The 23938-nt window shown below is 37.6% G+C and overlaps 1 protein-coding gene across 2 annotated transcripts in view; it reads left to right on the top strand.

Moving 5' to 3' along the window:
* The window catches only part of ENTREP2 (endosomal transmembrane epsin interactor 2), a 115856-nt gene that overhangs the window by 20536 nt on the left and 71382 nt on the right, over positions 1–23938 (top strand). Inside the window, exons 1-2 of one of the 2 annotated variants that reach the window (XM_031045973.1) lie at positions 21315–21451; positions 22744–22800. Coding sequence is in view for 1 of the 2 variants with exons in the window: in XM_005145674.3 (XP_005145731.2) it covers positions 22744–22800 (57 nt within the window). In the remaining variant the exon portion in view is untranslated. Of the gene's footprint in view, positions 1–21314; positions 21452–22743; positions 22801–23938 lie in introns of those variants that run through there. The other variant, XM_005145674.3, reaches the window with a different exon arrangement.

The following is a 23938-nucleotide window of genomic DNA, read 5'->3' as shown; positions in this document are numbered from 1 at the left end:
TGGGAAATGTACAATTTGCAAAATACCCCCAGACTTTCCAGGTTTTTTCTTTGTATTTTCTTATTTTCTCTTTTTGATTCTGTGTGATCCTCTCCCCCCCCTACATGTCATTACACCTCCCAGTAGTTTAAGTGATGCTTTTAGTGGTTAATTGTGTGACTGCTCATAAACCTATAAAAAAGTACATGGCAGTATGGTATAGAATCATAGAATAGTTAAGGTCGGAAAGGACCTTAAGATCATCTAGTTCCAACCCACCTGCCATGGGCAGGAACACCTCACACTGAACCAAGCCATGCAAGGCTTCGTCCAACTTGGCCTTGAACACTGCCAGGGATGGAGCATTCAAAATCTCTCTGGGTAACCCATTCCAGTGCCTCACCACCCTAACAGTAAAAAATTTCTTCCTTATATCCAATCTAAATCTCTGCTGTTTAAGTTTCAACCCATTACCCCTTGTCCTATCACTACAGTCCCTAATGAAAAGTCCCTCTCCAGCATCCGTGTAGATCCCCTTCAGATACTGGAAGGCTGCTATGAGGTCTCCACGCAGCCTTCTCTTCCTCAGGCTGAACAGCCCCAACTTTCTCAGCCTATCTTCATACAGGAGGTGCTCCAGTCCCCTGATCATCCTCGTGGCCCTCCTCTGGACTTGGACTTGCAATACCATTTTTGCCAGTGCAAGGTTAAACCAAGGTTTTATAGTATATGTTATTATGGAGAAACTACACTGTCTGGGAACACTTTCACATTGAGTAGGAAGAGAATTCTGAAGTGGAATGAGAGGATATAAAGTTCCCTTATACAATGAAATGCAAAAATGGCTGAGAATATAGTGTTTTGAGGTTTTTCCTAGCTCAGGAAGTGAAAGTAGTGTTACTTTTAAGAATAACTGAATTTTTTTACTAGAATCATTTATTGAGAGAATTACTCAAAAGAAAAAGATTCCTGATCCACATAATACTGACTTGAATGCTGGATGTCGTTGTATTTTGTTCCTGATAACCTTAATCTTTCTTTAATACAGTTTCTTTCTTCCTCCTTCTATAAGTGGTATTTCATGAAATGAAGGCTGAAATTAACTTATTATGTCCATGCCATTTCAGAGATCAAATTGAATTTCTATTATAATTCCCTGTTTCTGTGTGTCCCAGATATCTCTTCTAGATCTCTCTGACTCCAGAATCAGCAAAAGTATGTTTTGTTAGATCTTTGATATTCTGATCTTGCTGTCTGGGCTAATCTTGCATCTAGTCCTGCAACTGAGAGTGCTGAGGTTGCTAGATTGGCTTAGGATAACAAAGCTCCAAAGCCATGTATACGCTATCAGTCCCTGATTTTTGCTTCTCAACAGGGACTCAAGTGGCTGCAACTAATTTGGGTTGCTGTGGAATGTACTGGGTCTTTTTAAAGTCACTGTGCACTATTAAGATATTTTAAATTTCGTAATGTTCCATGGGTGCTCTGTCAGGGTGTTTCATCAAGACTGATCTATTCCTGGTCTAGAGCTTTGGTGCAGTCTCGCTCATGTTTTGGTTATTTGTTCTTGTAAGGTGAATCACTTGATATTCAGGACTGTCTTATATTCAGACAAATTAAGGTCTTGTCAGCTCTGCAAAATGTATTTAGCAAAAAACTCAATACAAATGCCAAATTATGCATGTGCTCCATGTACTGTATTTAGACCAATTTACTGGACTTGTCTCTAAGTCACATTTTCTACTCTTTCTGGAGGAATTTTTTTACAAGTTGATTTACAGATTGCTTTACAATTGTTACGTTTCATTCTGTCTGCACCAAGATAATTTTCCTGTGATCTTAGTCACTATGCTATATAAATAAAGACGAGGTTTAGAGGGAAAATATCTCAGAATAATATACTCAACAAGTTACTTGTTTTCTGGCTCTTGAATGTTGCTGAGTTCGTGTTTGTTAGGGTCTTCACTCTCCTTTCTATAGATTCTGTAGTTTTCTTTTGAAGCAGAAAGGAATACAGAAGTAGTTGTATATAACTTGGTGTAAATGCAGCAGAAAATTTTGGTAAGATGACAAACTTCATTTTACTGACCTGAGCTCACAAATTCCTCTCTTCTAAATTCTAGTTTTTTAGATGTCGTCATGGGTTTTTTCTTTTGGTGTGGAAATACTTTCCCTAGAAGTATTAATTAGGTTAGATGGACTACTAAATTATCCTAAAATCAATCAAATAAAGGATTGTTTTTTCCTTTGTTAAAGCTTACATAAAAAAATAAAACCATTATTTTCTTAGTGTCAAAATTGGAGTTTTTTTTTTTGCAGGCATTCATAAGATGATTTTAAGCAGCTGTGATTTACAGTGATCTTTCTTGGCTGCATTGATGGCTTGTAAATTTTTGTCTTATTTCCTTGTAAAATTTAATAGGAATGAAAGATAGCTGGGGGACTGTCTGTAGCTAGATAGTCTATTAGAATTAATGAATTTCTAAATAAAATTATATTGCTACTTCTTACTGAAAATCAGAATGAAATACTGAGGTTTGGGGATTTGGATAGAATCATAGAATCACAGAATAGTTAGGGTTGGAAAGGACCTCAAGATCATCTAGTTCCAACCCCCTGCCATGGGCAGGGACACCTCACATTAAACCGTATCACCCAAGGCTTCATCTAACCTGGACTTTAACACTGCCAGGGATGGAGCATTCACTACCTCCCTGGGCAACACATTCCAGTACCTCACCACCCTAACAGTAAAGAATTTCTTCCTTATATCCAATCTAAACCTCTGCTGTTTAAGTTTCAACCCGTTACCCCTTGTCCTATCACTACAGTCCCTAATGAAAAGTCCCTCTCCAGCATCCGTGTAGATCCCCTTCAGATACTGGAAGGCTGCTATGAGGTCTCCATGCAGCCTTCTCTTCCTCAGGCTGAACAGCCCCAACTTTCTCAGCCTGTCTTCACAGGGGAGGTGCTCCAGTCCCCTGATCATCCTCGTGGCCCTCCTCTGGACTTGTTCCAACAGCTCCATGTCCTTTTTATGTTGAGGACACCAGAACTGAACACAATACTCCAAGTGAGGTCTCATGAGAGCAGAGTAGAGGGGCAGGACCTTTGACCTGCTGGTCACGCTCCTTTTGATGCAGCCCAGGATACAGTTGGCTTTCTGGGCTGTGAGTGCACACTGCAGCCGGCTCATGTTCATTTTCTCATTGACCAACACCCCCAAGTCCTTCTCCTCAGGGCTGCACTGAATTTCTTTTTTGCCCAACCTGTAGCTGTGCCTGGGATTGCTCCGACCCAGGTGTAGGACCTTGCACTTGGCATGGTTAAACTTCATGAGGTTGGCATCAGCCTACCTCACAAGTGTGTCAAGGTCCCTCTGAATGGCATTCCTTCCCTCCTAGCGTATCAACAGAACCACACAGCTTGGTGTCATCGACAAACTTGCTGAGGGCACACTCAATTCCATTGTCCATGTCAGCGACAAAGATATTAAACAAGACCGGTCCCAACACCGATCCCTGAGGGACACCACTCGTTACTGATCTCCAGCTGGACATTGAACTGTTGACCACAACTCTTTGAGTGTGACCACCCAGCCAGTTCTTTATCCACCGAGTGGTCCACCTATCAAATTGATGACACTCCAATTTAGAGACAAGGATGTCATGTGGGACAGTGTCGAACGCTTTGCACAAGTCCAGGTCGATGATGTCAACTGCTCCACCCCTGTCCATCACTTCTGTAGCCCTGTCATAGAAGGCCACCAAATTGGTCAGGCAGGATTTTCCCCTAGTAAAGCCATACTGGTTGTCACCAAGCACCTTTCTCTTTTTCATGTGCCCTAGCATGCCTTCCAAGAGAATCTGCTCCCAGATTTTGCCAGGCACAGAGGTGAGACTGACTGGTCTGTAATTCCCTGGGTCATCCATTTTCCCTTCTTGAAAATGGGGGTTATATTTCCCTTTTTCCAGTCATCAGGAACTTCACCTGACTGCCATGATTTTTCAAATATGATGGCCAGTGGCTTTGCAACTTCATTTGCCAGCTCCTTCAGGACCTGCGGATGGATTTCATCAGGTCCCATGGACTTGTGTACATTCAGGTTCTTAAGATGGTCTCGAACCAGATCCTCTCGTACAGTGTGCCCAAGGTCTAGGTTTTCACAGTCCCTGTGTCCGCCTTCCAAGACTTGGGTGGTGTGGTCAGAGCCTTTGCCAGTGAAGACCAAGGCAAAGAAGCCATTCAGAACCTCAGCCCTGTCCAAGTCCTGTGTAGCCAGCTCTCCCGAAAGCTTCCGAAGGGAGCCTACATTGTCCCTAGTTTGTTTTTTAGCCACTACATACCTATAAAATCCCTTCCTGTTATCTTTAACATCCCTAGCCAAGTTTTGCTCTAGCTGGGCCTTAGCTTTCCTAACTTGGTTCCTAACTTCACTGACAACATCCCTGTATTCATCCCAGGCCACCTGTCCTTGTTTCCACCTTTTATAAGGCTCTTTTTTCCTGTGAATTTTTCTCAGCAGCTCCTTATCCATCCAAGGGGGTCTCCTGGCCCTCCTGCTGCACTTCCTTCTAGTCGGGATGCAACACTCCTGAGCTTGTAGCAGGTGATCCTTGAATGTTAACCAAGAGTCTTGGGCCCCCTTGCCCTCTAGGGCTATATCCCATGGAACCTTGCTAAGCAGGTTCCTGAAGAGCCCAAAGTCTGCTCTCTTGAAGTCCAGGGCAGTGAGCTTACTGCACGCTCTTCTCACTGTCCTGAGGACCTTGAATTCAACCATCTCATGATCACTGCATCCAAGACTTCCCTGAAGAGTCACATTTCCAATGAGCCCTTCCCTGTTGGTGAGCATGAGGTCAAGCAGGTCACCTCTCCTCGTCGGCTCCTCTATTGCTTGCAGAAGGAAGTTGTCTTCCACACAATCGAGAAACCTCCTGGATTGCTTGTGCCGGGCCATACCAACAGATGTCAGGGTGGTTGAAGTCCCCCATGAGAACAAGGGCCTGTGAGCATGAGGCTTTTCCTATTTGTCTGTAGAGTTCTTCATCCACAGGTTCCTCCTGATCAGGCAGTCTGTAACATATCCCCACAGTAATGTGTCCCATCACCGATTTCCCCTTAACCCTGACCCACAAACTTTCTGTTAACTGATCACCTGTCCCCAGACAGAGTTCCATACTCTCCAGCCTATCCCTAACATAAAGGGCAACTCCCCCTCCCGTCCTACTGGGCCTGTCTTTTCTAAAAAGCCTGTAACCTTCCATTCCAACACTCCAGACAAAGGAGCCATCCCACCATGTTTCTGTGATGCTTATTATATCATAGCCCCGTAGATGTGCCCCCATCTCTAATTCCTCTTGTTTATTCCCCATGCTACGGGCATTTGTATAGAGGCATCTGATCCGAGCTCCAAATGAAGCCAGCTCAGTGGCTGGAGCGGCTAGAATATCACTACATTGCTCCGAGTATTTATTATAGGTGCTGGCAACTGACTGGGTGTGTTGGGATGGAATGATGCTCCCCTCCCCCAACACATCTAGTTTAAAGCATCCTTGACAAGTCTGGCAAGCCTCCCAGCAAAACTCTTCCCTTTCTTTATCAGAGCAGCTCCACCAGCCCCCAAATTTGGGCCCCATGTTCAAGACACCCAAACCCTTGACTATGACACCACCCTTTTAACCATTTATTAACCTGTCCAATCCTCCTAACCTTTGGAAGGTCCCCCCCTGTGTCTTGGAGAATTGTCAAAAAGACTATCTGAGCTCCAGAACCCCTGACCACCTCTCCCAGTGCTCTGTAGTCCTTCTTTATACTCCTCAGTCTACTGCTATCTGTATCCCTAGCACCCACATGTATCACTAGAAGTGAGTAATAGTCCGTTGGACTTACTAGAGCAGATAGTCTTGTGATAGTTGATACAGATTTGAGGTTTTCTGGGAAAAAAAAATAATTAGTTAATTTATCTGCTAAAAGGATCCCTTTACTTTTTAAAAGGAAGTCTCCTCTAAATCTTGAACAGATATTGATGAATATGCATTATAGACTCAAAAGAGAATTATATTAAAATATTCTATGATTTAATGTTACTTGGATTGTATTTTGAGGCTGAAACAAGAAAATGGGATCTTCTCTAGTTAGAATAGTATTTTTATGACCGCATCTGTTATCTCCTTTGTTTTTCCTACAGTATGAACTCTTACATGTTAGGGTTCATTCAGGTTTGTAGTATTTTACTTTTCCTTTTGAAATGTGACTTGAAGGAAATAATCTAAAATTAAATAATTTGTTAGTTAGTGAATCATTATTCCTCATCTGTTTATGAGAGAACATTCTGATAGTTATATTAATATTGAAGATGTGACTGAAATTGTCCTTCTCTGTGCTTGAAGAGATAAAGGCATTGACAGAAGAAGCCTCACTTGTGTATTGTATATTTGTGTAGAGGTTTTTTTGCCACTTCAAATCATATCATAATATGTTTGGTTTAAAGGAGAAATATTTATGCTTTTGTTCCTCAACAGCATAAGAAGAAAGTTGACAAATGATTGCAAAGAAAAATGGAGGTGCATGTTGTTCTGTACACCCTGTGCAGTCTTTGTTTTATTCTGTTCTTAATGGCAGTGCAGCAAAGTCTCTTCATATTGAAAGCCATACTAAAGGCAAATAGAATAAAGTAATTCATACTAGGAGTTGTCACTGAGGTAAATCAGATGAACAGAATACAATTTTTTGTTTTGGTCTTGGGAAAATTTGAGAGGAGGTTCCATGAAGAAAAAACTAACCAAAAAAAGCCAACGAAACAACAATCCCCCAGAAAAATCCCAAAACAAAGTGCAAAACAAGTCATGTCCCCCCCCCAAAAAAAAACCCCAAAACACAGCCAAACAACAGCAACAACAATAAACAGAAGACAACCAGAACAAAACACACACACACACAAAGAGACAGGGGTAAGGGGAAAAAAAAGAAAAATAAAACAAGCACAAAAAAACATCCCAAACCAACCAACAACCCAACAAACCACCAAATCATGAACAATAGTTCTTAGTTCTGAGGAGTTCCTTTCCCTCAGCAGGAATGGGACATGACTTATTAGAGAAATTCCCCATTGTTGATGAGAAAAAGTTTGCTGGTAAGTAATCTCAAAGAAAAACAGACTTTCTTCTTTTGTAGTTGAAGCAGAAAGACTAAACCAGGCAAATCTGATGGTTTTTCCTATAGTTCTCTTATAGCTGATGCTTCGTATCTGGTTGTCTTATATTCCTCTGTCTTGTAGAAAGATTTTTATATTGCTGTTCTATCAGTTTAGTAGTTCTGTATGGTAATATTGAATGTTATTTGTGATTATTTCCCAAATGCCTTTTTTGGTTTGCCTGCTTGCCTACTTGAAATATGGCTGCCACATTCAGAACTGTTGGGTCCACTATTGAAGTAGGATCTGGAGTATAAACCTGACACCGTGGTAAGCAGGGAGACAAAGACAGGAGGCAGATGCTTTAAACCGATCTTCTAAATCCTGCACTACTACTGCAGGTACCAGGTAATTTGAGTAACAAGTGACTTGTAACAAGTATGGAGTGTAATAGTGAAAAAACAATACATCTGCAGTTACTTGTGGAATAATATAAGAGTCATCTTCATTTCTGTAGCATGAAGGGTGGAGAAAATCTGCTGTTTTAGAATGCTGCTAGTGAGGAAAAAATATAAAAAATGTTTTTGTCTCCCACTAATGGCTGAAAATCTCTCATATGAACTAGTGAAAATGTTTGAATTTTGATGTATTATGCTGGCAAACTCTCTCAATTAATTTTCAGTGAATTTGCATAGAATGTTAAAACCTTTCACAGCAGTTTCACCACTGCCTCTTATGTCCCCAGATAACTGCAGACAAGTAAGTGAGATAGTGCTCTCCCTTATTTCACTGTTCTCTGCATAAAGATAACACTTCAACTGCAATCTCACCTTTAAGCCTGTGCTGTAGCTCAGACTATCAGACAATCTAAACCAGGTTTTTAGGTAGCTGTTTTCAAAAGGAAAACATCAGATAAGTTTTCTTTCTTGAGAATAGCAGAAAAGATAGTAAAGGCTTAAGATTAAGTTTCACTGAGGCTCCTTTGTATTCAGGTTAGTGGTTTTAGAGTCTAACCCTTTTTACAATGCTGTGAGAAAATACTGTGAATTCAAAGATGTGAGAAGTGTGTATCCAAGTCAGAAGGGCATTCTTAACAGTTCTGTGTTACGTGATTCATGGGCAAAGAAAGAGATACAGAAAAGCTGAAGTCAGTCATCTCAGTTTTGTAAAAGCAAGTTCCTTTGAGGATCTGTTATACTGTTGTTTATAATAAAATGTTTTAATTTAATTATGAAATTGAGGAAACTGATATACAGAGTGAAATGTTGTGGTTACGTGTAACCCAAGTAAATAATCTTTCTTTTGTATTTGCAAGCTGAGCAAGATTTTTCTTAAAATATACTATATTACTGCCATTCTTGGCTAAACATAAATTGTGAGTATTCAAATGTAATTATCATAAATATGATTCCAAGGAAATGTAGTAAAAAATATAAATAATAAAGAAGATGTGTCGAACTGCAGAATGTTTTAGATGTTAGAAGTAACAGTTACTGTGATTTTAATAATGTCCTCTACTTTTTTTATATGTATAGTGATAAAAAATGTCCATTTTCATCTGTTTTCCTAATTACAGCTTTGCTATATGTTTTTTTTTGTAATAGTGCATGCAGCTTTGAAGTAACAAATAAGCAAAACTAAGGTCTGTCACTAGTTTTCTGCTGTCCTATGATCCCGTTTCACAACTGTAACAAACTGTTCAGATGGATAGATTGGATTAAATAGTTTATTACACACACTTTTAAGTTTCAGTGATTCTGTAGGTTCAGAAAAGTATCTCTGTTTTGAAAATTTACAGGTTCATTGCTAACAGCTATACAAGTATTAAGAATAAACTGTGTAAACTTAACAGATTTCTTAAGAGTACTTGGATCATGTTTAGTAAAAAGAAACTTGATTATCTTACTGGATGCTAAATTATTTTGTTGTTTGTACTCTGAAAAACTTGGAAAGTTCCAGAAACTCTTTGATTTTATACCTGGATTTAATTAAAAATGGGGAATACAAGTATATATTCTATCAGCCACACTTCTTATAGGAGTTGTCTCTAGGAGTTGAAATGGTAGTGTGGCCTTTGCTAACAGCTGAATTTCCAAGTTTGATAGTTATCTTTACTTTTAGGTTTGGACGTTTATTATTCTTTAAAAGTGCATCAAAGTCTCACAAAAGCCAGCTCAGAAAATACAATTGATTAAGTAATTTTAAAAGTTCCTAAATATTATGGTAGACATCATCTGCTTTACCTAGAATTTTTAGTGTACCTGCAGTTGCTGTACTCTGAGAAATAGTTTTGTTACTTGTTTTGTTCTTCTCATATATTTACATTTCTCTTGGAGACCCTTATGATGAACCTAAATGCTGAGCTTTTCCTGCTCAGTCTATTTTTTTTTGTTTGTTTTCTTGTACATGCTGTTGAAATATCCACAGCTAGGATACAAATGAGGACCTTTGTTTAATTTCCTCCAGAAGTGTTGTGGCCATGTCTCTCAAAAGTATTTTCTGCTATGTCATGGGATAACAATACCTTGTTATTTGTTGTACTGTGCAAAGAGAAGTTGGTGAAAAGGTATTTACACTTGTGGCATGTACCCCTGCTCTGGCAAAAGCTTCTGGCCATGTACCAAAGCCCGGGAGAGCTCCGACGTGTTCAGCTCTTGTCCCACCACGTGGTGGCATTCAGCAGGTGCAGGGGCACTAAGTTGGGTCCTGAGCCAGTGGGAGGCTACATGACCATATTTGGTCACAGCTGAGATTCAACTAGGGTATAAAAAGAGCCCATTGGGCAGGCATTTTGAGTTGCTGCTCCACAGGGCAGCAGGTCTGCAGTCAGGGACTCTCCCTTTGGGTTGGGATGCTGTCTAAGGGAATTCCACAAGGTTGAGAGAATTCCTTTTTAAGGGAGTGAGACCGCACTTTGCATCATCTGCCATAAAGTTTAAGAATTAGCAGTGAAGTGATGATTCCTGCAACATCTCGAATCTGTAGTTAGTGTTGGCAGAGCTTTCAATGAGATTGAATAATATATTTCATTTTGTCTCAATTTATTGGTACTGTGACAACACTCCCCAGCTTAGTGAAGTTAAGAGGCTAATTTACTTAGGCTTCAGGTGCAGTCAGTGGCTAGCAGTAGATGCTTTCTATGTTCCTAAGTAGCTTCCTAATACAGCTGCATCCTTTAGAGGAACCTATCACTTGTGACAGTATGGGAGATGGAGAAATTTAGTTATGTGCTTTGGGTAGACTTCCCACACTGGTTTCCTTTTTTGCTGTGTTCAATGACAACTGAACCCCATTCTGTGGCAGGACTGTGCTGCTTTGTATCTGCCGCCATGCAGTGTGACAGAAAGTATATGCTGCTTGAGGTTATACCAAGAAAATTGGCAAATCCCAGGGAAATCCAAACTTGATCACTGCCCTGAATCTGGTGGATATGTATAGCTACATAGAAATAATATTAGAGCTGCTTTGGTTGGTTTTAGAAAATTGTTTGCTGTAAAACCAATTCTCAAGTTTGGAGAACCAGGATTTTACTACTGATAAAAATCCCAAAACACAGTCTGCCAATTTTGTAGTTGATTGCCACAGTTTTGTTGTCTTTGTTTTTTGCCATGTTGCATTTTCTGTGATAAAAGATAGTGTATAAATTTGTGTTAGAAACGATCCTGTAGAGAATCTTTTCTAAGTAAAGACACAAGTATCTAATATACCCCCTAACCAAAGACTCTTTGAAACACCACACACAGGTTGACATGTTCCTACAAATCAACAGCAATAAGTTGAAAGAATCTTCCTTGATGTCATTGGAGTACTGAGGCTGATTTTCTTCACATCAGCTGCCAGCTAGGAGTTTGAGATTAGCTCAACTCATGAATTTCTCTTACTAGTTAATCAGCAGGCTTCAGTGTGGTCCTGTCTGTTTGATATTACTAGAAAGCCAATTTTCTCTGTTTAGTGCTTTTGATACTTGAAGGCTTTATGTCAGGACAGCCATCATTGTCATTGTTTTCCTGTTAACTTCATGAGTGTGTACAAACAAAAGCTGGGGGCCAGAGCAGCATTTGAAGAGGTCCATCTCTCTCAGCATTCTGCAGCTTCAAATGAAATTTTTTGCTTCTTGGATGGTAACTCTTGACAGTTAACATGGAAAGATAATTCCAGAAACAGGTGTTACATGCAAAGGTACCAATCCATTCTGTTAGAAAATTAAACTTCGTAACATGAAGCACAGTTTTTGAAAAGAGAGATGACATCTCATGGAATACCATCTATTCTGTTTTGGATTTTGAGAGCTAATTTTCAAAAACATCTAATTTAGATGGAGATTAAATGCTGAGGTCACTTTGAGGTATGACTTAAACTTCTCAGAGTTTCACTGAAAATCCAGTAATGTTACAGTCCTGTCTTGACTGATTCTTTTTTAGGCTGTGTATTAGTGTGTGTGAAATAGTCCAAATCACTTGTGGGTGTTAGTCTGCCTGTCTTATTTTCAGTTTATCCTGTCTTAATGAATAAAGTATGTCTAAACAACTAAAGTAGGGACATAGCTTTTTATGTGAAAGTCATTATGTTACTCTTGTTGAGTCTGTGATCAGCCAGGCTTCAGTAATGCAAACATTGAGAGTGTGGGAATCTCACTGGGATGCTAATTTCAATGCTCTTGTGATTTTTTTTGCAGGCAGAGACAAGCAGAACAAACCAAGGAAGCCCTACCAGTGTTTGAAATGTAATTGAGTTTGATGAACTGTGTAGTCAGTTTTCTTTGCCACTGACCCTGCAAAATTTGTTAAAATGAAGTGTTATGCATCAATAATCCTTTGGAATCTCTTATGGGGTGAAAATAGACATCATTAGAGTTTCTCCCTTATGTTTCTAGGATTGCCTCTTTCCTCGGTCTCTTTGCACCTAAATGGCTCTGGGTTTTGATTTTGGAAGTAAGGTTACACTTTTTTCAGTGTTTGAACTAGTATTGCCCTAATAATCCATTGCATTAAATCACTGAAATAGTGTGTCACATTGTGTCATATGCTCCCCAAATCTGTTGCCTGCTGACAGCTTAAGGAAGCTGTGTATTGGAATTCGTCTTCAATTAGTGGGTTTTTGGTCTTGTTGATTTTCAATTCTTGCTTAATGTTTGGCTTGAATCTGTGGGGAATGTTATATGTCAGATTTTGGTGGAAAACAGATATTATTTTGTAAACTGTAAATCCATGTCAGGATGCTGCCAAAGAGCTTGGTGCAAGAGCAAGTCCTCTGTTAGCTAGATAATTCCAATAAAGTGCATTCTCTTTTGTGAGCTTGATGGCTTTCATGCAGTGGGATGTCATTGAAAGCTCATTTTCTTGTGGCTGCATTGTAGAACTGGATGGATGGTTTGTGTTGTTGGAGTGATACACTGTTTTCTACTTATCCAAGTCCTTTTCTGTTCCTTTCCAAAACAATCGGAAATAGACTTTTTTAAGTGTCGGGCTCAAGGGTTGTCACACAGCAGACATCTTATGCCTTGTATGCAGCATGTCTAAAATGTATTTTAAATCTTCAGTAATCATTAATGAGAATTATTATAATTAAGACTACAGCTAATGCTCTAAATTATTTTAAATGCATTACATTCTTTATTCAGTCTCTTTTGGCTGTGTATGAACAGTATTTTATTCATACAATTTGATGCTGACGGGCTTTGTGTCAGGAATTCAAGCATCTGACTGTTATGAGCATGGACCTGGCTGAAATTTAATACAATTGTTACTGGCTGCTGATGGCACCTGGATTTTCATTCTGTGGCATCGACTGGAGAGGACTAGGTGCAGGTATTTCCTGATCTTGTCTCAGCAGAAAACTGGTTGAAATGTGATTTGCTTTTTCAGGTGAGTGTTGAGAAACATTTTCTAGTCATAGTATAGATGTACCAAATCAAACCCAGTCCATGATCACTTAGAATCATAGAATAGTTTGGGTTGGAAGGGACCTTAAAAGGTCATCTAGTCCAACATGCACCACCCCCACCCCCTCAATGAGCAGGGACACCTTGAACTAGATCAGATTTCTCATAACCTGGGGCTTGCTGTGTACTAGTGATATGCAGAAGCACTGCATTTTATCTGCATTTGGAATCTCTTCTGAGTTTGAGGCAAATACTGTTATTCTTAATGTTTAGATCACTTTACAATGCACCTCAGCTTTCATCTGTTGAGAAATTGTGTCAGTAATTGAAAGAGCCATCCTCTCATTTCACTTATCAAAAGTAATCTCAGTCTTCATTCTTATAATTGTTGGAAAAGCCCAGCAGCAAAAATCTGATTAGTGATTTCCTGATGCTACTGAAAAACAACATTTCTAGAATAATATTCTGTACTGAGTCAATGACACAGATGAAGATTGCTGTGAAAACCGATTAAGAAATGTCTAAAAAAATTATCACAATATCTTTCTTTGTCACAGCAACATGATGAATATCTTTTTTTTTTTTAACAACTGAAACATAAAATGAAAATTCTGGAAGTGAAGCCATCAAAGCTGAGTAGTATCTCTGCCTTTATAATGGAAAAAACATGACATCTTTTGTTACTGTGGTTAAGATAAATTTTTAGCTATAATAAAATTATGAAGAATTTAAAATGTACCCATATTTTTGTAAGGAAATTCAGTTATTGGAGTTTCTTTCCCCTTGTAGAAATCACTATTGTAACCTGTTGTATGAACTGGAAATAAAGGCAAAGAAAATAAATACTCAGATGAGAAAACATAAACACGTAAGTGTATATACTGCTGTATATAGTTCTGTCATACTGGCCAAACTGCTTCTACTGTCACTGACTTCTTTGATTCACCACTGCTTCAGTAAAGCCTTCCTGCTCCAAAGGATTGATAAACTATCCAGAGTTGGTCTGAACTATTTTAGGAATGTTGAATAGCATGTAAAGGTGGAAAATTTCTTCAGTTAGTTATTTTTAAAGAATTACTTTTTTAGCTTTCAGTTTGCACGTTAGGGAACATTTAGCGTCTGGGTATGCAATAGTGTTGCTGGTGGACTTACTTAAAGCTAATAGTGGTCTTTTGGTTCCTTTGTAGGTCATTATAGGTGAAGGAATTTGCTCAAATTCTGTGGGGAGCATAATTTTAATTTTAGAAAATTGCCCGCAAAGCTTTTTATGTGATCTCTTGCAGTATCTTGATAGATCTTGTATTTAGTTACAGTTCTTCCCCTGTGAAAGAGCATGCATTAGGCTGTCTTAAGTAATTTGTTTATTTCAAGTTTATTCATAAAACAATCTAATGAATTTGTAAGCATGGAGGATTGGTTGGCAACTGCTTGGCTTCCTTTCTATTATTATTAGCCTTATACTAATGGCTTGGTGCCTTATTAGTGCTTATGGATTACATTATGTGACTTATAAAATAATGTAATAGTGTGTTCTGTGAATGTGTTTAATAAAAAACAGTTGAGAATTAAGACTGTATTGGGAGTCACTGATGTATCAGCTCTATACCTAATATCTTACCTAAACCCCTGTCCATGGCTTTTAATACAGTTTTCCTGTTTTAGTGAAGTTGAACATAACAGACCTGAACAACTTGGAAGAGTAACAAATACAGAACATATAGTTTCTGTTCATAATCGGAAAGTATATTGTTCCAGTGTATGAGTGCTCCATGTGCTTATTTTTCTCTGTATGTTAATGGAAAACATAACTTTTTTGATTAATACTTTTTCTACAAAATGTTTTAGAGCGTGTACTGTAATTTTTACAATAATAGTTTGTTACTTCCAGAAAAAAATGCAAATGCGAAACAAGGAGATTTCTGATGGGCATGGAGCATATTTCATAGGAAAACAATAAAAGCTCATTCTAAAGCTTAAAATGAGATCAAAATTGCATACTGGTAGTACATTCTGGTAGCTGTGTCTATGTATTAGGTAATTTTACTGTCCTCATTTTGTGGAGCACCAAGGGATTTTGTTTCTCTGCTCCTGTTTCCATGGCAATTAGAATTAAGATTAGGTTTAGGTTCACAGTGGTTAATGAGAGAGACTAAGTGATGATGCAGTGTTTCTGTGTCTGGAATATACTGAGTCTTTTTAGAAAATATCTCATAACTATGCTTAACTTGTTGCTTTTTAGATTGCTCTTGGATTGCTTATATTTATCTTGTGGTGTACAGATCTTTGCTTGCAGTTAGCCAGTCTGTTGGTGCTTATGCTCTTTGTGTTCATAGTGATGTACTATTAAATAAGAGCAGTCATTGGATTCTAGTAATAGCTGCACATTGAAGAGCCAGTTTGCCTATCGGGCAAATGAATAGCTATATTAACTGTTTTAAAAGTTTGTTAGCCTATGACTGATTTTTGCAGTATTTAAAATGTGATGGAATGATATGATTTCTGTCAGCACCCAACTATTTAGGGTGACTTTCTTGAAAGACCATGGCAAAATCACGCCACTGTTACGTATTTGTCTATGCAGTTTTTGTGCATGTGTGTATGTATATAGAAATATGTATAACCGCCTCCTTTTTTTTCTTCTGATAGTTGTTAATATATTCCCACCACCCTCACCCCAAAAGATTTTCACTCTCACTATTTTTCCAGGAATTGGTAGGGAGAGTAATATTACTGTTAGATTTATTATAGTCCCCTTTTGGCTAATCCTCATGTGTCATAGTTCTTTTTCCCATAGCTTGTATTTCTCTTACCATAATTTTGCACTAATGGATTGCAGGTGCTGCAGGTAGTATCATTATAAGAAGATTATGAGCTCTAGTACTAATAGGTCACACTTTTGTAGTCTCTGAGTATGTGATATTTGTGACATTACTCCCACAATATTTAATACTTGAATTTTGTTAAATAATTATCTGTTAAAAGGGCTACTGTAGATTTCACAGAAACATTATCCTTGAAGATATTTTGGCTGTTGATTTAGTCTCTCTGTGTAAGGTACACCTACATCCAAAGATAGTTGGGGATAGAAGTACTTTTTAGTTGCTCAGATACAGTTGAACTTCACCCATCCAGGAACATTTAAATGGGCAAAATTAAACCTTGCAGCAGTCTGTACCCCTGTAGAGGAGAGAGGGCAACCTTGGGAGGAGTCAGTGGTTTCAGGCACTTCTGAAGATGAACAGTTGCTGTAGCACTTTGCTGACACAAAGCACTAGACAATACTGGTATTTAGATCCATAGGCATAGTAAATAAGGCAGCCTGCTTACTGTTCTGCCTTCTCCATTCAGTTGCCTTGCAGATCTTCCTTTTTGTGTTGTACCTGGTTCTTCCTGGTCCACCCCAGCAGATGTTTTTCCATGTGATGTTAACAAGTTCTGGCAATGGGAATTCCATAATGTACCCATTCCACATGGGTGAATGTCTTGAGTGTTAGAAAGTTTTTCTTGGTGTCCAACCCAAGTCTCCATTAGTGCATATGTAAATCAGTTGTTTCTTGTTCAGCCCTTATTGTACTTCAAAATACAGTTGATCAACCTTTTCTGTGTAACATTCTTCGTTTTTTTTGGTACCTGCTGTTTATATTTCTTGTTTATTTTTGAAACTGCAGTCTTCTCTCCTATAAAATCAGATTGCTTCAACCTCTCCTCATAGGCAGATTCTTTAAGAAGACACATTCAAATAGAAAGTCTCTGGAGAATGACAACAAAATAAGTATTTGAAGTGGAGATCTTTCTTTTCATGAGACATCCATGTCAAAACTTTATTTTAACCTTAAGACCTCCTAAGCAAGGCTTCTCCTTTTCCAAAGCAAGTAAAGAGAAAATAGAAAAATTCTAGCATGCATTAGGAAAGTGTTATAAAATGATAAGAAACACCAACATACAAGGTTTTTGTTTGTTCCACTTTGAGTACAGCAGATCAAATACAGTATCAAAATGTAAACATACCCTTGGACTTGCTGAAGAGTTATGGTACTGGCAATTCAGTTCCTTAATGTCTTAGGAGAAAAGGAGAAAATGAAATCTGAGTTCCAGGAAGCTCCAGGTCCTGAAATTGTGAAGAGGAGTGATTTATGATTTCTTAACTGCATCTCAGCTCCTGTTATCGAGAAAATTAAAGGTGACTGACAGCTCTATACATTTTTCCTAGTTTGCAAAAGTATTCCTTTCTCTGACACTAGCTTTGTTACCCCCTTACTATTCTGCATACCAGCTTGACAAACCTGCTGTTACAAAATAGCAAGGTCTTTCTTAAGAAAGCATGACAAGTAATATTTTTGCAGCCTACTTTTAAAATCTAGAAGGTGGGGGTAATGTTCTTAATACCAGGCTTTTTACAGCAGCACACTGAAAGACAGGAGGCAATGGGTGTAACTTGAAACATTCCCCATGGGGACAGTGACTGTGTCCGTAGGTCCTGGAATACATGTGGTGATAGGGTGTTTGATTTCTAGGTTATCTAGATACATTAACAATGTACATGTTTGAAAGCATATTTGAAAGGATATACATGCACAGCTGTAAACACCTAAATTTAATTCTTATGGCCATACAAATTTTGCTGATACTTCTGTGATCATATGTCTATTAGCAGTTGTAGTCATACAGTTTGTCATCAAAGTTCTTCTATATAATCATGGTAAATTTTCTTATCACATTTCTTAGAATAGTTTTCTGACCTTTCATTTTGAGATTCACTAAATCTGCTTACAGAATTATGTATGGTTATTTATACTGTTAGAAGCATGATTAGATTGTGCCAAACTGTATTAATTCCCAGTGCAATACCACATACAATTCTGGATTAATGTTAAAAAAAAAAAAATTAATCTCATTGAGTAAAGTTTTTTGGGGGATTTTTTGGTTTGTTTATGGGTTGGTTTGGGGTTTTTTTTGGTGTGGGGATTTTTTTTTTTTTTGGAGGCTTTTTTTTTTCTTTTTTAGTGAGCACTTTGAATTGAAATCACACCAAAAATACAGTGTTGCTGGATAGTGTGGGACATATGGAGATGAGTGGAAACCTTTATTCTGTAACTTTGGAAGATTTAATCAAAGTGCTCATGTCTATTAGATTTAGTTGGGATGCAGTCAAATAGAGAGTTGTCATACTTCTTGTAAGTTGATTTGTTATGAGTGTTTGCAATCATTCTTTTCAGAAAAGATGTGTCCAATGCAAGGGAGAAATTGTGGCTATCTTCTAGGCACTAACTTTCAGTGATGTGGGGTGTAGATAGTTTGAAATACCACCAAGTGGTATATAATACATAGATACAAAAATAATGAAGCAATTCTGAAATAACATATTGGAAGCCTTCAGAAATTGTAATTCAAGGGCATAAAAAGAAACAAACGAATGAAACCCAACAAAACACACCAAAACCCCATCTGCTCCCACCCAGGAAAACAAAGAAAAAAAGCCAAAACAAACAGCCTGCACTTTAATTTAAAATAACATCAGGTGTCAGTATCATAACGCATTCCAAAACCTGGAATTTCATCAGAAAAGTGGTATATCTTTTAGCTGAGCCACACAGGTGGCATCTAGAACCCTTGCACATCTTTGATTGTCTTTAGACCTTCTGTTATAGGTCTGTTTGATTAACAGTTAAATGAAACTGGTAAGACCTGAATAATGAGGAGTGTGCATCTTCTCTGACTTTTTTTTTTATTTTGTACACAGCAAGTGGTGCTATTTAATTTACCTACAGGTAGAGGTAAATCACTTGAGATTTACTTGTACTGAAACCGATCACATTCCATAACACTCTTCTAACTCATTTAAGCCCTGCTTACGTAGTTGTGCCTTTATTTACTTTAGAATATTTCTATCTTGTCTTTTCTAAGGTACTTAGAATAACTTGCATTTGCTAGTGGTACGAGGTTAACTATTACACTGCAAGATAAAAGGATTGATGTAGCTTTGTCAATTTATACCTGACCTGCTAACATAGTACAGGTGATTTAAAGAGACAAGAGACCATTTTATTTTTAATTTCAGTTATTACTAGAGCTCATTTATATACCACCATCTACCCAGAATACTCTGTTCATTTAGTAGGACAATTAAGGTCTCTAAATTATATGTTATAGTATTTCTCCTTTTTTCTAAAGTTAATTTGAATGTGTTTGAAGTGACATGTCATAGGCATATTGTCATGTGTTTTGATTGGAAGGAAATGCAGGTAGATTGGATGTGCTATGCTGTGGATTCTGTTTATTCAGATAACATAGGAACTAAGGATAGCCAGTATTTGCATTATTTACTACCTTAGAAGAAGGCTAAGATGGAATTTCAGCAATTAATGTGAACAACTTGTATGCTTAATTTAATATTAAGCTGAAAAAGAGAGGAACCCAAAAATTTGCAGAAAAGTAGCAGATGGCTTGATACACGGTGAATCAGCCTGAGCAAGAAAGCTGGAATAAGAATAGACAATAAAACCTGGAGTTTCCTGTAACTCATATGCTCTAGATAGAAAAGCATTGCAAGATCCCAAGTTGTACAGAGAAAAAAGATAATTTGCTATATTAAATTAATACTTAAAACATCAGTGATTTTATGTTGCTATAGATGGCTTTTCCCAGTGTTTCACTATGTTCAATGTGGTTTTGGTTAAATTAATATTTATATAAATGTTCTGTGTAGTTCAGAAAAGAAGTTGAAAGAAGTATACTGGAGAGTGTATTATGTACAGTAACCATTTTGGAGTTGAAGACTTGGAAAGGTTAAGATATATTGAGAGACAGCATCATCTGATCCGTCCCCAGAATCTGAGCCCTCTAAATTTGTAGAAAGTTATCTGAGTGTGAAGGGTTTAAAATGCTGGAAAAGACACCATCAGGGACTTTTTTTAAAAAATACTTTGTTTGCAGTCCTTGTACTGGAAATTAATTTTTATCTTCTGTTTTTGTCCTGCCTCAGTATGTGCCTATTAAAGTAAATGCCTCTTTTTCATGCATGAGCACAGCTTGCATTAATGATAATGGAGTTTTCATATGCATGTTGAAAGGTGTTCATAACTAATGTTCCCGCATTTTAATGCTGCAGAAGTCAACACTAATGTATTCTATTTATTCTTTTCTCTGTGAATCAGCTCTTTTATAGTCTGCAAGTACATATATCTGTAGCAATTCTGCCTAAGGAAGTGGGCAAATCTACATTTTTGAACATGTTTTTAGTAGCTTTGATTTATTTTGATTATTATATGGGGCAGGGTGTCACTGCAATTCAGCTGATTGAAGTTAGGTCCAATATATTAGATAAATGTGCTACGCAGGGTCTGAAATCAAACTATACTGCCAACAAAAAACGCATATAACTCTTTGATCTTGCAAGACCTCTGTAAATGTCACTGTTGTATGTCAGCTGAACAAAAGGGATCAGCTCTCTCCTTGCATCTTCAGGGATGCACAATGCTGCGGACATATCAGGCAGGAGGATGAGGGGTTTAACTCATGGAAATAGCCACAGTAAGCGAAAGTAAGGATTTGCTACTCTTAGGTAGCACATTAGAGTAGTTTGCCTCTACACATGACTTGGTGACTGAGAAGTACTGGCTTATGTATGAGTATTTTATGTATCAATACAGGCTCTGTTTGGGAGGCAATTGCTTGTTTTTCCTAAAGGGTTTTCTTTAATAACCTCACAATTTCAGTCATCCCATTTATTTAATTGAGAAGATGTTGCTATATAGCCTGCAGATAAACTAGCTAATCCTGTCATTTTTATCTTCTTGAGTGCAGTTTTCACATTACAGAATTATCAGCCCAGAGACAAGTTCTCATACAGCAATAATAAGCTAACAGAGCCATGTGAGCAAATTTAATTAACTGCAAAAATGGATTTCTCAGCTTTTCTCTGGCTTGGTCAACATGAAGAAGTATGTAGCTTTTGTGCTGTAGGAAATGCTGTAGAATACGAACTATACACATTTGTGTGTAGAGATTATCTGCATAGTCTTTGGTATCCATATCCTAATTTTGATTCACTTTTTACTTTGTGTTTATGCCTTCTCATCTGTTGCATTTATACTTGGCTTAAAAACTAATATTTAGATTTTTACTATGAAAAATCTGCTGAGTTTTGGTTGTTCTTTTTTTAATGGTATAGCTGATAAAGAAAATATCAAATGTGCATTTTCTGACATGCTGCCTTCCTGAATAATGTTTTCAACAACTGCAGCAGCTGTCAATATTACAAGGTTGAAACATGCTCACAGTATGAATGTCCACAGGCTAGACATAGTGAAAACTTAAAAACTTAAACTGGGTACTCCACAATCCAACTTCTCCATATAACCAACAGCTCTCTCTCCCCAGTTCACACCAGGCATTAGCAGACACACAGTTTCCATCCTGGTTCTCAGTACAGTGCACCCTGCATCTGTAGTGGCTAGGTATGGATGTGGTTTTAATTATTATGCTCTATTATACCTGAAAGATTGTTAATAAAGTATGACATGGTGTGAATGGTAACTGGTCAAAGTACACAAGTTAGGCAAATTCTTTTACACATTTGAGGTGAAAAAATGACACTCAGACCCATGAAATAAATACATCATACATTCTTTTCTCTGTTTTTTATTTCTGTTCTAGTTTCATAGAATCATAGAATGGTTAGGGTTGGAAAGGGCCATCTAGTTCCAACCCCCCTAACCGTGGGTGGGACACCTTGCACTGTACGGTGTTGCCCAAGGCCTTGTGCAGCTTGATCTTGAACTCTGCCACGGATGGAGCATTTACCACTTCTATGGGCAACCTGTTCAAGTGCCTCACCACCCTCACAGTAAAAAAGTTCTTCCTTATATCTAACCTTAACTTCTGTTGAAACCCTTAACCCCTTGTCTTGTCACTACTGTTCCTGATGAAGAGGCCCTCTGGCATCCATGAAGGCCCCTTTCATATATTGGAAGACTGCTTTGAGGTTTAGAATATTTAATCAAAAATAATCAGTAATGAAAAGCTTCCTTTCCACCTTTCTTGTCCACCCCAGGGTCAATATCCCTCAGTCCGTCACTCCAGTTTCTCTATTTACCCCTCTCTTCAACAGTTTTTGATGCTTATGGTGTCTCAACTGTAACTTGCATGTTATTTTCAAAGTACCTGAGATCAGCTTTAGATGTATCAGTGTCTGAATCCTGCTTGCTTTTGGCTTGAAGCAGAGGGGGTAATGTTAAATACAGGTTTTAAATGTTTGTATGTGTGCTTTTTCAAACATAAGATCATGTAATGTGGTTGGGTGGGTGGAACAAAATCAAGAAGCCCTTCTGCTCATTTAGCTGGGTACCCTGGCTGATTCTGTGATTGTCCTGTTTTTACTCCCCTTTTTGCGTGCTAATTTTTATTGATGCTAAGAGACCACAAGATTTACCCTAAGCATTTATTCTCCTTTAGTGTTGATAATATTTGGGACTGGGAGAAAAGATGTTTGAAGGCTTATTGTGATCTGATCATAGCTAATGGTATCTTGCAGCTGGATTGAGATTTGTTTTAAAAACAGCTTAGTAGTACTTGTGCTTATTTCTTATTGAGAATAAAATGAAAACTGTCTTTTTAGCAGTTGGTTTCCAGCACTCTGGAGGTATGCATTAGGGCTGTGTGTTCATTCAGCTTCATCTTAATACTTTTTTTTTTTTAATGATACTGGTATAAACCTCTTGTCTTTGGTCCTCTGCTCTCCTTATTACAGGTGCTGTTGTCAGGATTGATCGGTGTTGTTTCATGGAAGAGGCCCCTTTCACTTGTGGTGAGTGGCAGTGTGGCTTTAATAGTGTTATGCAGACTCTAGCTAAGTTATCTCCCAGTGGTTTCATGTTTGTGTACAAGCCTGATAGTTTCTGGGGATATTTTCTAGTGCTGTTATGTATCCTAACATTTATAAACACTTAGGACAAAAATTTTGGAACTTTGAGGTTGTATTACATAAGCTATATATTATATAAACTATTTATGTAATAAACTAGATTATATATCATATATCATAAATATGATTATAATATTTTTCTTCTATCTGTACTTGTCTTCGGAGAGCTGTAATATTCATTATGTATTGAGGAGTGCAGATATCTACTGCCACTTCCTTGATATTGTCACAGTTCTAGCTCTCTTAAAAAGTAATAACATATGGTTTAATTCAGATGTAAAAACTGGTATTATAAACATTTTGATAAATGTGTATGTTTAAAGAAAGGCAACAGTCATATTGTAGTTGTTGGTCTGGAATAAAAATGACTGAAAATAGTGAGAATTTTTGCTTTGTAGATATACAGTGTGGCTTGTATTAACAGTCATGAAATGTTATGAATTTCAATAATTTGTTTGTTAATGTATTTTTTAAAATTAATACTGAACTTAAAAAGTGCGTAGCCTGTCACTGTTGTTCTAGGCAGGCAGACTGTCTCCATTTATCTTTGCATTTAATTTAACTTGCCCAAGATTGCACCTCAAAGAAATGTTTTGTAACAAAATATCTGGATGGCAAGAAAAATATTCCAAATCAGTAGCTGTTCTTTGGCTGCAGAACATTTTTTAGCTACATTATGTATATTCTGTTGTGAGATTAGTGTAGTAACATAGTAATGAAAAGTAACTTATGCTTTGTATATGCATGTTAATAGTTTCAATTAACCTATTAAGCAATATTAGATTCAAATCAGTCTCATTAAAGAGGTGAGATGACTGTGTCAGTGAGGATGTATTAGCAGGTAAATACTGTGTTTGAAAAAGTGTGCATGTGGTAATATAGTAACATCTGTAACATTTGTACCATAGTTAATACTAAAGATAGTCTCAAGAGAAAAGCATGTAGCAGAAAGTATTAAATGGAAAGACTGATATTAGTAAGAATAAGCATAACTAGAACTTCAGGTATATCTTTTAAGATT

The sequence above is a fragment of the Melopsittacus undulatus genome, chromosome 9, assembly GCF_012275295.1.
Source record: "Melopsittacus undulatus isolate bMelUnd1 chromosome 9, bMelUnd1.mat.Z, whole genome shotgun sequence".
Taxonomy (NCBI): Eukaryota; Metazoa; Chordata; class Aves; order Psittaciformes; family Psittaculidae; genus Melopsittacus; species Melopsittacus undulatus.
This window is presented reverse-complemented; position numbering and strand designations above follow the sequence as displayed.